Below are 16,975 nucleotides of genomic sequence, written 5' to 3'. Positions count from 1 at the left end.
ACGTAAGAGATAAAACGGATTGAAAATTGTGTATTGTAAATTTATAGAATGTAATGCTAATTTGAATTTAAAAAGCTAATTGTAGTTGCAATGTATGGTTTTTAAATATTAATTGTTAAATGCTATTATATAAAATCCTTTTCTATTATATAATGTCGGCAGAAGTATAAGTTGTATTTTTTCAGCATCAAATTAATCTTTCGAATTTGCTTTATGCATTCATAAAGAAATCAAATGATGCACAAGCAAGTTAAATCTAAGGGTTGCAACAATTATCTCTTGAATTAATAATTCAACACATATTGAAAGAAAAATATTCAAAATAAAATACCTTTCACTTCTAAAGCAGCAGAATGTGAATCTGATCCTAATGATGTGCTCAAGAAGCATGTGTAATTTGCACTAGATGAAGCATCAACGGCCTCTATTACCAAAACCGAGACATCCACTAAAGTTCGGATCGTTATCTGGCCACCAGATGAAATTTCTTTTCCGTTTTTCAACCATCGAAATTGCAAAGGAGGGTCTCCGGCTATAGCTGTGCAAGCAACGCTTGCTTTTTGACCCACGATTACGTCATTAGGGAAACTGAATGCTTGTATTCTGGGATGATCTAAAATTGCAAAAACAATATTTTAATGATGTCTTCAACACTATCACAGTTGTCTTAATGCTGATAAAGAAAGTTACATATTTCTTATACGATTAGTAAATTAAAAATTCTGATTTTTCGTTTCCTATTTATGACCAAAGTTTTAATCTAAAATTATGCTTTTAATTAATTTTTAATTATGCTTATGTCAAATCAAATCTAAAATGTGGGTTCTGAGTTGCACTGGTGTGTTGACTCCCGATTAACTAAAGGCGGTTAAGCCGGTATGCGAATTAATTAATTAACTCAATTAATGGAAATAAAATATTTAAAAAATCTTAGCTGGTAAAGCAGATGAAGTTTCATAAATATGTATTTACACTGCTACTTTGAGATCAGTTCCAACATAAAAAAAGCTGTTCTGTTCCAAAGAAAGAAGTGCGCTGTTAGTTTTAGTGTGCTTGATTTTTACTATTCAAGAAAAAAAAGTCACCTGATATAAAATTGAAAGGGGTACAGGATTTCGTAATATTTACTGTAGATACAGAACATACAGAGCAGATAATTCTGAAACAACACTTTTGAACTTCTCTTACAGCAGATACAGATAGTTTTGCTCTTACAGCAGCAAAATATTATAAAATATTATAAATGAAATTGCAGTTGAATCTTTATGCAATTTTGAAACTAGATGTAAAGTTTGATGGAAAAGTTACAATCACAAACCATTAGAATAAAGCAAAATTTTACTGAAAAGACAAATAGTCTGGTCTTGTCTATTATTGCGAAATGATGGAAAAGTTGCTACCACAAACCATTAGAATAAAGCAATATTTTACGGGAAACATAATAGGATAAAAAATTTCATGAGCAGCACATGGTGTCACAGTGTTTAACATTGGATTTATTTTAGTTCTTAAATCCTGTAACAGCAGTATCCAAGAATTGTACTACTAAATTATATACTATTGTATTAATTAACCACAGTAGTATGTTATTTAGTTGTGCATAACCTGGAATTTATGTTAAATCATCCATTAAAAAAACTGCCAAATCTTAAAAATAAATTAAGTGTACAGCCATTACTCTTTTTTCTTTCATGGACTGTTATCAAAATGTTACAATAATATAAACAGCAATATTTCTTTTATCTTCTGAAATGTCTTCTTGTTTTTAATGCTGATTTAATTTACATAATCAATAAACTTAATTTTCCAAACAAAGCTGCTTAAGAATGCAGGTAATTGGTTAATAGATTTCTCTCTTAATTTTAATATGTATTGTTCCTGTATAATGTTGGAGGTTTAATCGTGGGCATCCTGCCCAGCATTATCTCGGTTAATTAGGAGTGTGCTATAAATATTACGATAAAGTTAGGATAAATTAGGAGTAACAATTAGGAGCGACTTACGATAAATTTTAAATGATAATTTTAATTCAATAATTTTTCCTGGACAAACTTTGATATTGATTTTAGTCTGTAAATTTGTAAATTATTTTACCTGTTGTCTGCAAGTTAAAAATGATTTGCGAGCTTTAAAAATGTTTAAAAATTAATTTCAATGCAGTAACTAGAATAAAAAAAAAATTATTTCCCTTTTACGTAAAATTTTAAGCTTGAAATTCTTAAAAGTTTAATTCTTAATAATTTAACGATTTTTCATTGGTTAAAAATTAGCACGGATGGTGGGCATTAAAAATAATAAGTTATTTAATCTGAAAGAAGCTGTAATAGTGAAAGTAGTGCAATAGTACGGCACAGAAAAACGTAAGAAATTTTTTTAACAAATTTCGTATTGAGAAGTGATGATATTTTACATAATTGGACGTTTTTTAAATTCAAAGTGCTGTCTATCGTTGGAAGATGGCTTTTTGGCTATTATGCTAAAATACACGCATTTCAAAAAAATTCATGGATTAAAAAAGCGATTTTCAGGGATGAAAAGCAAATAGACATTTTATTTCAGAAATAGGGATTATTTTCGAAACTTGTTATGCAACGAGCCTGGAAATTTTATTAAAATTTAAACAACTTTTATTTGATGAAGTACGCTTAGTTTAAAAATTGCATTACATATGAATTATCGTTACTGATAGTTCTGCGTTTCTCTAAATTTATTACATAAATAAGTCTAAGCATTAAACTCCAGATTTCACAAATATTCTTAACATTAGATAAATATAACGCTTCAAAAGTTACTTGCATGTTCTGATATTATAACTAAAATTCATTTTAAACTGTAATAACACATAAATAATCAATTTCTATTATCAATATGATCTGCAAGCATTTGTAATGAGTAAATGGATTTTGCAGCGTAATATTCTCAAGCATCTTCTATTTTCATTAGAAAAATTAATACTTTTTAACATAAAAATTATTGTAACTAAAAGATCAGCTTCTAATTAAGATACATTTAATGTAAATACAAATAATTTATCATAAAAAAATAAGTACTCACCCGCCAGTGTTCTTTCGAAGATCCAGAAGGCTGACGCCACCAAGAGATTTGTGATAAATCTGCTACTTTTCATCTCTCATATGATGAAAACTCTTTAACAATGAATGAAATTTGAAAGCATATGACACATACAAACAAATAATGGGCAGTTAAAATAGAAATGATTTACTTTCCTTGAAACCTAGTTACAAGCGTCCGTTTTAATACAAGACTCAACCTTTTTCTTTATGACTCGACAAGGCATACATTAGCGCCACATATCGTCAAAATCATAAACTAAGATTACACCAAATATTTATCTTCATTTTTACAAAACGGACCGCATCAAAAAATCAGGAACTTCCCCGTTATTTTAACTGTAGTTTTATTCTTGCTGTTTTATAAATTAATAATTTTCTTTATGCTTTATCAACACTTATTTTACACCCATTTTCTTATACTTTCTCTTTGAAAAATAGCGTAGTATGTTTTATAACTTCTTAATACTTGACATATTTCACACGAAACGTAATACGAATGCCACATTTAAAACAGAAAATGTCATTTATTTGTAGATTATCTTTACTAAATTTCTAACAGAAAAATGGTTTTGTATTGAAGCGATGTCATTTTACTGAGATCAGTATACTGATTTTAACGCTTTTGGTACATAAAGGTAATAATATAAACAAATATCATAACATATGTGTAGTAAACACATTACGTGCGGCTTTTCGTAAGACTAATTATCGTGATACAGAACAAATAATAACTTTAATATGAAATGGCAATAAATAGAAAACTCAATAACTAGAAAAAAATTATATTTATCAAACTCACTCAAAAATATTGTGTTATACATACCGAAATAACAATCAAAACAGTAGCATTTGTTAGAATAATTAATTATTTTGAAAAATCTACTGTTATTTATTTGACACGGTTTGCATTTGAAGTTGGTGATATAGTTTGACACTGTTCATTTAATTCTGTGTTTTTCGCTCAAAACCAGCCGCTAGACTATTTGATCAGAATGAAAAAAAAATGCAAAACTTTAAACGAACATTTTAGCGCACATATTTATCATAATATGAGAAAAATAGTAGCTCTAAATTATATTTTTTATAACAAACTCACCGGATATGCTGATAGAAACAACCTTTTTCAAACTTTGCCCAACAGAATTTGTTGCTGTACACTGATAAAGACCTTCATGAGATTTTCTTACTCTAAGAATAATAAAGCTGCCATTAGATGGAATATGCACGTCTTCAGTTGAAAGCAATGGCACAAATCCTTCAATCCCTGAAAAAATGTTGACAATTTTTAAGTTCATCTCAATGAAATCATTAAATGGCGACAAAATATATCCGTGTCACATTGGCGTCAAAGAAACTGAAAACAGTGAGATTTCTGTATTGCATACGCTGTGGTATTATTAGTTGATTGCAAAATTTTCCTGTCAGCAAAAAGACAAATAAATTAATCAATAACTAATCGACGAACAACAAGTTTTTTAAGTGTTTTTTAAGTGCCGACACTTCAAATTTAAAGCAAACTTTGAAAATAACGGTCATTAGGGAAATGATATTCTTTTGTTACATACCTCAGGTAAGCACTCCTAATAATTTTTGTTTAGTACATTATCCTTTTTTATAAAAAATGATAGAATGAAAATGACTTTTCTAAGTAAGCATAATATATTTGCTTTAGAATCGAGAATGTTACAATTTGTAGATAATGTGTTGAACAAATGCTACATTGCATCAGTATTACTACCATGCAAGTAACGACGAAAATCTACCGTGATGGAGACTTTTATGTACAGTACTTCGTCTGATTATGTACATACTTCTGAAAATTATCAAAAGCAAATGCATAATTTTTAAATTAAACGATAAGCGAAACGACGGATGTTAAATATGAACTAGAAAGATGGCGGATGATGATTCTTTACGACCAGGATTTGGCGACTGGGTCCCCTAATCCCCAGTAGCCTTTTAAAAAGGGGGAGTATATAAGGTATTTTCTCTCTCTTTCAAACATGCCTTCAAGACGTAACGATTAGCACACTCGGTGCGTATTTGAGAGGTTCAGGTTCGAGTCCCGGCGAGGGCAGTGCTAATTTTTTTCACTTCTTTAGCAACAAAAACCCCAATGACTATATAGAATGTTCAAATCCTCTAGAATGAATATTTCAACAAGAATCTTAGGTTATCAAAGTAGTTATGCGTAACACTGGGCCTCAAACAGCCGCTATCCTTCATATAATTTGTCGTTGTAAACCCTCTACGTACTTATATGTGTTTTTATACTAAAGTGGGAAAACATATCATATGTAAAAAACATAATAAATATGTACCTTGATTTTACTTGCAGAATTACAGAAATTAAATTAGACAATATTCGTTAAAAAATAAATCTAGAAAAATTTAATATTCAGTTATATGTTTTTAATGGTACATGTTTAACTGATGTCAAAATAAAATTATTTTGGGTATAACTTATTTTACTTCTCTTTCAATTCTTGTATGTGCGGTTTTTTCTATACATACTTTTAAGACAAGTTATTTTATTATTATTTTTTATTTTACTGATATTTACTCGAAATATGGATAAAATAAAATAGGCTTCATGTAAATATTTAGGGTTTGCGATGTTTAGGAATCACATTTAAAGTGTAAAAGATCGTTATTAAGTCTTTAAATGTAAATAATAAACATTTTTCATCTAAAATCTAATAATTTTTATAATGAATATGCTGCAATTTAAATCTACCTTCAGATTTGATCCAAGATATTGTAGGAGGTGGTTTCCCAGAAGCTTGACAACTCATCTCTAGAAAATCTCCAGCAAAACTGTTTTTATCCACGGGTGTTGTTATCCATTGGGGTGGAACTGAAAGTTTTATTTGAGAAACCTTATTTAATGAACAGAAATAACAATATCTTTGTGCTTATAATATACTTAGTAATAAATTAATTTAAAGATGAAATGATAAATTTTGTCTAATTTTAAAATCTATGTCTACTGTTCTTAATGTAAATACTTTAATCAAAAAATAAAAGGATACTCTTTTTACTTTTTATGATGACAATATAAATGTTGTCAAATCAGCTTCATTTGGGAACTTAGACGTTAATAATGCAAAAATTAAACCAATCGTTGCAACAAAACCTGATCGAAAAATTTATGAGATAAGGTAATAGATAATACAGAAAATGGATAACAAAAGAAAATTTTATAAGAAACAATAAGCTTGAAACTTAATATGGGCATTTTGACATAAAATCGGACTTTTTCTGAAAAAACATGCCATTCTACGACTCAAATTATGCGAAACTGACAAGTTTTGTAAAAATCGTACGAGTACATTTAAAAAATTAGCTCTCAAAATTTTAGTTCCTCCATGTTAATGGAATTTGATACATATTTATTAATATCTTCTTTTTTATTAAGCTTACTTGATTCCTTCTTCCAGAATTCGAAATTTAGGCTTAATCCTAATAGAATTCGAATATTTTTGTATTATTTACTTTAATGATTTTTATTTTTAAATATTTTTTATAAGATTTTGTGGTATAAAAACCTATAAAAATTTTAACATCATTTTAAAGTAGATGTATTTCTAAGCACATCTGCAAAAAATTACCGTTTTCTATTCAAAATTTCCTAAGATATAAGCGAATTTACAAATTAGCGCGTTTTGAAATTTTGCGTATTTAATATAAGCGATAACAACGAAAATGTGGTTTACGCACTTTTGTTAAAATTATTTGAAAGAATGAACGATAGACCTTTTCTCCTCTAGTGCATAAATGAAAAAAAAACGAGAGTAAGTAGATAGTAAGTAGACTATAAATTAAGAATTCCGCCAAATGAATCATTCTTGGCACAAACTGAAAAAAATGCACCAAGATAAATTTTTAAATTCTTCCATAAATTAAAAATTACAAAATTTAATATCTAGGCATAATTTGAGGTATAGAATCGCAATATGAAAAAAAAAATGATATGTTATTTCAGAAAATATCCGATTTTGTGTCAAGATACCTATGTTAGAACAATGTTATATATAAATCTAATTTATATCCTAACCGCGCTTTCGAGACATGAGAAACGCAATTTGAATTTCGTCAATCGGCCAGGTAGAACAAGAGATACAGAACTACCCCCCTTTTCTTTTGCTTAGTGTACAATTATAACATGTCTGAGCGTCAGTAAGATGTACGATCTCATACTTGTAACGCGTCTCTAAAGCCAAAGTATCTAAGAATTTTTGGAGTGCACATTTGTTACTGAACACAGCGGTGGATGGTGTTGTTTTAACAGGCACAGCCAACTTGCATAACGGTGTCGGCATATTTTTGAAAATTGGCTGTTTCTCGCATAAAGACGCAAAGGTGATCCTTTTTGAAATTCTGTTTATGTAATTAAGAAAGCGACCTTTGTCAAGCTTATTGGGATGCCTATGTGAAGTTCTTAGTGAACAATCGCCGATTTGCATTAAGGTGCCAGAATCTCTATGATGTTTTATGAAATCGTTTGGGTGGCGCACATGAAAATTCCTTGCTTTCATGGGGTAAAAAAAAAAAAAAAAAAAAAAAAAAAAAGAATAGATCCAGCACTTAGGAATTTGCTATTGACGATGAGGTTATGACATTTAAGACGAGGGACGAGGTTACCATTTAGATATCTTTAGATTTTTAAGAGTCTAAGACACCTTTTTCTTCTTATGTGTTTATAATTTCCGTGGAAATTATATAATTAGGATTTATATTTCATCTTTTTTAAGCTATTGATATTAGATGATAACGTGGCGGCACGGGTATCGGCGCCTCGGAAAGTTTCTCGATTTTTCAATAGCCCCATACGGCCTTGATTTGAAGGGCGTGTTCTAGCTCATTAAAACACTTTAATATAATTTTTGTTCTTTAGCTTTTGTATTTAGTTATTTTATGCTTTTTCCTTTCTGCAGTTAGTTAACGAATCTTGTATTTCTTCTTCATACAAATACGTTTAATTTTTTTAAGAAAGGAGAAAGGAAAATAAAATACAATTAAAAAATGCTTTTATTCAATAAATTTTCCTTTAAAATGGATATGATAAATAGCACTTAATGGGATTAATAAATAATTCTATTTACTTCTTCTATAATTTTATATCGCAAATGCGAAAAGCGTGGGAAGCCCATGAAAAATTAAAACAGATAATGGCGTATGCATTTGACAATGTAATTAAATTAAAGTCCCTCCTCCGCTTTTATAATAGCGATATGAAATTGTAGAAGAATTCTGTAAATAGAATTATTTATTGCTGCGGTAAAAATACTTTGCGTTGATTACATCTTGTCAATGATGAAATTTTTAGTCATTATTAAATCACAAGCAATAAATTATAAGAAAATTATGAAATAAAGAAAAATAACTGAACGTCATTCATAGAATGAACTCAATTTGAATATTGAATCTCGGATATTAAATGTAATAACAATAATACCGCAAGTATTTTACATGAATCTAAATATGTGAAAAAAAAAAGAGAAAAACAAGTATCGCCAATTGATCATTATCTGCGCATAATTAGCAAACGGAAAAGTATTTTTACCGCTAGAAACGTTTTTTTTCCATCTACTTCAGACCTTTTAGATATTGAAATTTTAAAATAGTCTAATTTAAAATAATCATAAAATAGTCTAAAAAATTGATCAATTTTCAAAACGTTGCAAAAAATTCAGAAATTAAAGTACAGTTTTTATACAAGTTCCATTAAAAAGATTTTTTCCACTATATTTGATGGTGCAAACAGTAAAATTCTGATATGTTAAGTTTGTAGGTTGAATGAAGATATCAGAAAAAAGCGTTTAAAAATTAAATTTAAAAAAAATCCAAATGATATTTTGAAAAAAATATCGCTTCACCACATTGAATTGGCATCGACAAATAATGTGTATACAAAATTTGAACTCGGTAACTTATAAAGAAATAGGTTAAAAAATCGATGGCAAAATTCCATCCATCCATAGTTAAATACTTTGAGTAAACTAAATAAAAGTTTATAGTAATAGTTATTTTTCTTTCACTGTGAGCTTACTCTGTTTTATTATTATTATTAATTTTCATCACTAAATTCAAGTGAATTCTTCTGCTAGTCTTCAGTTTTATATATGATTAAGTGACAATGCATTTGTTGCGTCAATATTCCAATCAATATAGGGCAAATAAGATGAAAAGCTAGGCTAAGATATTTATTGCTCTTTAAAGATAATTAATTTTCAGTATGAGCTTTCCCAGGAAAGATTTATTTTGTGGTAAAATAATTGAAAAATTGTATATTATATTAGAAAACTTCTCATACCCATTACAGTCAGAGGTGCTGTGAAGGCGTCTTGTAGCCCATCGCTACTAACGATACAAGTATAATTACCACTGTCTTCTTCAGACACGGGATCAATCACCATATTGGAAAAGTCTCCGAAGTTCTTAACTCTCGATTTCTTTCCTAATTCTTTTCCATCCTTAAGCCACTTGAAAGATAATTGATTTCCAGATGGTGCTCCAGATTTTGTAGTACAAGCGACTATAACTCTTTCTCCTTCTGCTATGGTCTGGGGAAAATAAAATGGCTGAACTTCTAAACCACCTAGGGGGAAAAAAAGAAAAGGAAAAAAGGATATTATTTTTTTTCTTCTGCTGCCAGAAATGTTGTTCCAGGCTATAGGAGAAATTGCGTTTCCTACCATTTGGAGCCTAAAATGATAACACCGTTATGTATGCCAAATATTTTAGATACCTATTTTAAAAGACATATATACACTGCTGGCCATTAAAATTGCAGCATCAAAAAGGAATGATCCGATGAAAGTCAAAATCACAAGAAAGGAAGAAGAGGTTGGGATATGCAAATGATTGAAATTTCAGCGCATTTAGATTACGTAGGATGGGAAAATGACATCTGAAGTACTGAATAAAAGAAAAGTTATGTAGTGGATTTCTCATTCGGAAAGCGATTTGTGAGGTCGTAGTTTGCTCAGAATATCGTGTTATGTCTCGAATAATCAGAAGAAAGGCTTATTAGCAAGTGCCGGAATTCGATAAAGGCAGGATCGTTGCCTATCAAGAGTATGGATTATCATTCCGACATCCAACCATTGTCATGTGAAGGGAATCAATGAATTACCGAGGGTAATAATGAACGGCATGTAGGGTCTCAACGCCCTTCCATGACTAACGCCCGAGAGGAAAGATTGTGAGGCCAGCCCTGCAAAACCGTCCAACCAAATCATGGACCATTAGTCAGGAAATGGGCATGTTTGCAGTAAGCCTAGTATCAGCTCGTGCAGAGCGTCGACGCTTGCAGCAGCGTGAACTATCAGCGCGGCGACCATTACTTGGGCTTCCCTTGACAATGCAGCATAGGAAAAGATGGCGACTCTGGCGTGCCGAACGACAAAGTTGGATACAGGAGTGGCACAATGTCGTCTTTTCAGACGAATCCCGGTTCTGTGTACAGTATTCTCCGAGGAGACCGCACGTCGCCTCCTTGCATTCGATATCGGCCTAGGGGCCTTTCATTTGGTATGATGGTTTGGGCAACCATTGGGTACACGAGACGCACATCTCTAGTTCGAATCGACCGTAGTTTGAAAGCAGATCTGTACATTTCTGACATCTTACGTCCAAATGTGGTGCATCATATTCGAGGCCTGCCAAACGCCAACTCCCAACAAGATAATGCAAGATCACAAGTTGTACGTCATGTTCTGAATTCCTTCGATACACAGGGTATTCAACTGATGCCCTGGCCTGGACGGTGTGCATATCTGTCACCCCTTGAAAACATCTGGCCATAGGCTGCTGAAAGTGTAGCTCGCCACACCTCTTCAGATAACGCGGTTGATCAATTGGGGCGTAGACTTGAAGCAGCATAGAATGAGTTTCACGTTTCTGTCATATAAGCCCCGTTCGACTCCATACCTAACCAGATAAGGGCCGTTTTAGCTGCCAGGGGTGGCAGTTGCTTCTACTAATTTCGTACCGCTGTAAACCTCCAAACTGCTTATAAATTTTTCTCTTCATACTGTTTGCGTACAATAAATAACTTTTTTGCATTTGCTTTCCTTCATGGTGTTGCAATTTTAATGGCCGGCAGTGTCTATATATATATATATTCAAAAGTTAATTTGTTAATTGATGTTAAGATAGAGGTTAATATCTTAAACGTGAGTTTCAATTCATCTTCAGCTTTGGCAGGTATTGACAACGCAACGACTTTGCATTGCTCTACACTGGTGAACAAAAATCCGTAGGTCACTAGTGACCAGTGAGTTAATGTTTACTAGTGAATGGATTAGACGGTGACCAGTGTTCTTCGATTACCGTCAACGATGTCTTTAGGCTTCATTTTGCTTTAAAAATTTATATAATATATTTATAAAATTTATACTGCCAAATATCAGTTACCTTACCATGAACCACCAGTAACCGTAACGCCAGTAACTGGTGATCGTAACGCCGTAACTTCTGACTTGCAAGTCGCCGCAATTCGCCAGCAACTTGCAGGTCACCAGTGATCAATTGATTTGACAGCTATTATGTTTACTCCTATTTCTTTAATTTTATTTTTAAAGCTTATTTAATTTAGTTCATGGCCCCACACTGATAACCTAAGCCTTGACATTAAGTGACCGTCAACCGGTAGGTCACCAGAAACAGACAGCCTTTATGAGCACTGGAGTGCTTCAATTTTCTTGCCAATTTAAAAACCTTTCTAATTTTATTGCACTGTTAAAAAATGGTGATACATTGAGGAGCGGTGGTCATCAACCTGTAAATGACCAATGATCAACTAATTTTTTTTAGTAATATCGATTACAACAGTCATCCATGACAAAAAATAAACAAATAGAAGTATAAAATAAATTATGTCTAAAAGAAATATTAATAAGGATCTCAAGTTATTACAAACAGATTCCGAAGTTTCTTCCTGCTGCTTTTCAATGCATTTTGAATTATTTCACTCCTTGCTGATGTTGTCTTCTCTCAATATTTTCTCTCATATTTGTCATAATTTTTTATAGATTGATAAATTACAATTTAATACCGATTAACAAAAATTAAGGCTATATTTCTATAAAATATTTATTATAACGAAATTCTTTTTTAAAATTTTGAAATCGGTCAGATGTCTTTTTTTTAAAACTGTAACTTAAAACTATATTCACATGCGGTATCACTGCGGCGAGTAGATATTTAGACAGTTTTCCACAAATGGCATATTTTAGTAGACTGTTTTGATTTACTTATTTATACTTTTTGATCATTCTATTGAAAATGGCGAAAACTCAGCATTAAGTACTTTAAAGAAGTGAGCGGTTTTACATAGCTCAACTCTTTTAGATAATCTTACGTCCTTTTTGGTTTTTAAGCTAATATATATATATTTTCATGGAGCGAATACATGCATTTTCAAGCAAATACATATATTTTTAAATTTTTGTACTAATATATCTATTTTTATAGTATATTAGTACTATGAAAAATACTTATATTAGTATATTTCATAGCAAATAGTTTCATTAAATGATGATGATTAATGAAAGTTGTCTAGAGGATATTGAATACAATTACATTTATACAATTATTCTTGCTTCAAAAGTAGAAGAAATTATACCACATATAAAAAGAAAAGTTATATAATTTTCGTTATGAAGAATTATAGTGTTATGCATTGTGCAATAATACAGCTTTATCTGAAAATATTGCTGGAAGTCTTTACTTTTGCTTTAATTTGGTACTAACCATACAGAGCTTTATTGAAGTAGTAGCCAACTGGATAAAATCAGTAGTCATTTAGACAGCCAGTAGCCAACTAGACCAAGTATCGAACTGGATAAGATCTGAACATTAGCAATTCGAGCCGTATTAAATTTCAAGAAAATGCCTGAATTAATATTTTCATGGCTTTTCCATACATAAAATACCCCCGAACCAGTTTCCATAAGGTACAATTTCACAAAAGCGACTTTTCCGTAAGGTATACAGCCATCATGTGTTTTCCCATATTCAAACAACCAAATCTCTTTGAATGTCATGAAAATTGTTCACTAAAATATTCATACAGATGTAGGGTGAAAATCTCTCTGAACATGTAGCCTAAGAAGTGTGCTTGCTTAAACGATAGATTTTAAATTTTCTATTTCTACACTTCTTCGAAAATGTAAGGAATGTGAAAAGATCCCATAATTCCTTATCCGCAGGTGGTACCGAATTATGATAAGGATATGATCAGTGCTGATCTGTCTTCTTTATGATTAGGTTGCTGTTTATGGAATAAAAATTAAGTAAATAAACTGGTCATGGATGTTATTCGGCTGCATTTCTATGTAGAAAAGGCAAATGCAGGGAAAGCTTCACTTCACCATAAAGTCGAACTTAATAAAATTTCAGGTGGCGATTACCATATTGTTTGTGAAATTACATATTCAGCAAAGTATTTCCAAAAAGGAAAATTCACACTGTAACAGGGATAAAAACAATCTTGCCAGCATACAAATGCAAAACCCTAGCCGCTACTAAAATATAAATTAAATCACATGATTGAAAAATATCCTGTAAATAAAGCAGAAATATGCATACAATAGTCACACAGAGTAAGTACGAAGTTTCAGGATGTAAGAGTACAGCAAAAATCAGTTTCATATTGATTTTTTTAATTATTTTCGTTTTGACTGGAAATGGTTTTACGAGCTTCGCAAAATCGAAGAAAGAAATAATACATCAGATTACAAATATTTTATGGTAGCAAATATTAGATTGAATGTATTGAAACCAAACTGAAACAGGTGGAGCAAGTTAATTCAAAATAAATTAATAAAAAAAATTCGTGGTACTTCGAATTATGCCACTTTTTGATTTTCAAAGTATATAACAGTTGCATAAGTAAAATTCAAACATACAGGCTTATAAGCCAACATTTAAAACGTAGTTTTGTAAGTTTTTAATAACTTTGGAATCTGAAGTCGAATAATTTTCCATATGTCTGTCAAAGAAATATTTGTCTCTGTTATTTAATTCGAGTACCCAAGTTGCGATATGAAAAAAAACTCATTGCATTAATTTTAGAAAACGTAACTGTCAAATACGATATCGAAATCTCATATTTCTAACATATAAATGGGAACATTCTAACATATAAATGGGAAATATTATATCTTTAACTGGTATTTGTTTTTAAATTACAAAAAATACTTTCTATTAATTTTAATGTAAAAAGCTTACATAAATGTACCTGCATTCATAAAAGGATAGTTCATAGGCCTATTTTAAAAATTAACCATACTTTCAAAATGTCAACACATATCCTTTTAATCTCACAAAAACATAAGATCTTTAAATGTTTTGTTAATACCTCAGAATTAAAGAAATCAAACTGAGAAAAACTGCGTCTTTTATAGTAGTTTGATTTGAAAAATAGACGTATTCTTCTGCTATAGTTTGTTGTCAATAAAAAGGCATGAAAAGGGAACTTCTTTTGAAAATAATTAATATACTTGCATAATAATGCAATACCATTATACAGATTACATAAAGATTGATAGATATAGTTTCTTACTTAAATATTATGTAAATTATAAAGGGAAACAGAAAGTTAAGTAAATTCTTTCGTTACCTTTAGACAAGCATATTTCCGGGAAGAACATTACTCCTAAGATAAGCAAGTAGAACATTTTGATTTGATAATTTGTTTATTTCGAAGCAGAAAAGTATTAATTTCTGAATCCAATTCAAATTGAAACACTTATATATATGACTGAAAAGCTGATTATTTCTTTGATTTAGAAGAGATGAGTTCAGAGCGTCATGGCGTCTGTGCTTTTACATCTATTTTCTGTGGTACTGAAGCGCCACATAACGGAAGAAATTGAAACTTTATTAAATAAATGGTTATAGGAGAAATTTTCTGATTAATAATGACGTGTGTATGCGAATATAACTAACCAATGCGAATATAACTATGAAAACTCTAATTTTGAGTAAGATGAAATCAACATTGAAATAAATCAAATATTAAAATTTTAAACAGAAAATTGAAGGTTTTATTTTTAATTAGGTATTTAGTAAATAATTTTGAAATGCTTTAAGGGGGAAAAAAAGAAACCAGAACATTCTTCATTTTTATATGTATAAAATTTCATGACAGGATAACTAAAAAATGAACTCTACGAAATCATATTCTTATAATTACATCAAGTGATTAAAATATTCTTTATGCATGATATGTAACATAAATGGAATAATAATAATGGATGCAAAAGAAGAGATGTAGGGGGAAGGCAAATATGTCGAAACATCCCCTTATATGCTGTTTTAATTCAGACAAGTTTTTGGTAATTTATCTTTTCAACAATATGCCTTAAAATTAAAATTTGTTGTTTCTTAAATAATAGTTTTTTCTTATTTTTAGCTTATGTCATCAGTCATGTTAATATACTCCTAATATAAAATATTTGCAAATTCTTCAACTTTTTAATTTCCTTAAAAATTTTTTACTTTTCAATGGAGTATAGTACAGAATGTGATTAGCGCAATGAGAATAATTTGTTCAGTTTAAATTTCATATGTGAGTACTGTATTTACATTTAAAATTAGGCCCTCGAAAGAGAAAGAGAGAGAAAGTTTGTGCTAACTCATATCTGAGTACAGTTTTTATAAAAAAGGCTTCTAAAGGCTTTGGCTTCTAAAGAAGTTTTTATGTCTGATTGTCTCCGTTAGGGTTTAATAAAACATTTACACCAATCTGAGATAATTTTTCTCTCTAATTTCACCTTGTATACAGGCCTATTCCTCTTCTAATTAGCATAATTACACTTTAAAGCTGTTATTTGGAGCAATGCATAGGTGTTTCACTTTAAAATATCAGTTTTCAGAATTATGCATACATATTTCTTCTAATTTCCTTTAATAAGTAATCTGTTTTGCAAATTTTTTTTGAAATTTCTTATTTTTTAGACTACTTTTAAATTTGAGAAATTGTGAAAAATTTTGCGACATGAAACCATATGTGGTAAAGGTACAGAAGATGTACGTCTCTTGTACTTTTGCTTTCATAATTGCAAAGGGGAAAAACGTTTTTCTTCTTTAATGAATACAATTATTATGGGAAGCGAATAGTTTTAACTTATTTAATGTTAATTGGCATAATATTTGATAGAATCAATGATAATTTAATGAAATATTTCATAGCCTCTTTTTTCTTCAGTTAAACATATCCAGTCCTTAATTTAAAGCATTATTTCAGGAAAGCAGCTTTGAAAATTTCATATTGAAAGAAAAAAGAAGAGGTATTTGAAGATTTAAAGAAAGAGAGTCTATGTTTGAATTTTCAGAGTATTAACATTCCAGCGACTACTAAATTCTTAAAAGTAAGGGAATATCACGATTAATGAAATATTATTGGTATATAATTTAATTTCCTAAACATCTTGAAAATGAAGATTTAATTATTGAAAGTGAAAAAAATATTATAATATTTTTAGATTCTTTGAAAATGTGCTAAAATTAAAAAAAATCCTAATTTTTCAATTATACGAAATTAAAGTCATCTTTGATTTAAAGCTTGATTAATTAAAAAGATTTGTATCGTGACCAATCAGGTAAAAGTGTTACGACTGGTACTCATTTACCGCAATATTCTTCCAGTTTCATCTGTGTTTACGAATTTCACACATAGATGGCGCCACCAAAATTGCTAATAAGTACTGCTATTCCTTTACTCCATTACATTTTATATACTTTATTTCTGCGGTTAAAGTATTTCTGTCTTCAAGCCGAAATTTCTTGAGCTGTTATTTAAGTAAAAAATATCCTGTTTAATCTCACTCCCCAACACATTGTTATTCCAAATTACATAAATGTAACAAACGACATCTTTCTCTGATCTT

The 16,975-nt window shown here is 30.2% G+C and overlaps 1 protein-coding gene across 2 annotated transcripts in view; it reads right to left on the bottom strand.

Moving 5' to 3' along the window:
• LOC118194022 (cell adhesion molecule Dscam1-like) overlaps positions 1–14,888 on the bottom strand; it is a 234,218-nt gene extending 219,330 nt beyond the window's left edge. Inside the window, exons 1-4 of one of the 2 annotated variants that reach the window (XM_085819465.1) lie at positions 14,704–14,888; positions 9,391–9,675; positions 5,812–5,931; positions 4,171–4,338 (exon numbers count right to left, since the gene is read on the bottom strand). In XM_085819465.1, coding sequence (XP_085675591.1) covers positions 4,171–4,338; positions 5,812–5,931; positions 9,391–9,675; positions 14,704–14,761 — 631 coding nt within the window. In that variant the 5' untranslated portion in view covers positions 14,762–14,888. Of the gene's footprint in view, positions 1–331; positions 614–3,054; positions 3,226–4,170; positions 4,339–5,811; positions 5,932–9,390; positions 9,676–14,703 lie in introns of those variants that run through there. The other variant, XM_085819462.1, reaches the window with a different exon arrangement.
• Between the last annotated feature and the right edge of the window lie 2,087 nt (positions 14,889–16,975).

The sequence above is a fragment of the Stegodyphus dumicola genome, chromosome 6 (genome assembly GCF_044657685.1).
Source record: "Stegodyphus dumicola isolate Sdum_Otavi_A_Nest chromosome 6, ASM4465768v1".
In the NCBI taxonomy this organism is placed as follows: domain Eukaryota; kingdom Metazoa; phylum Arthropoda; class Arachnida; order Araneae; family Eresidae; genus Stegodyphus; species Stegodyphus dumicola.
The sequence above is the reverse complement of the archived record's forward strand: the minus strand, read 5'-3'. Positions and strand labels throughout refer to the sequence as shown.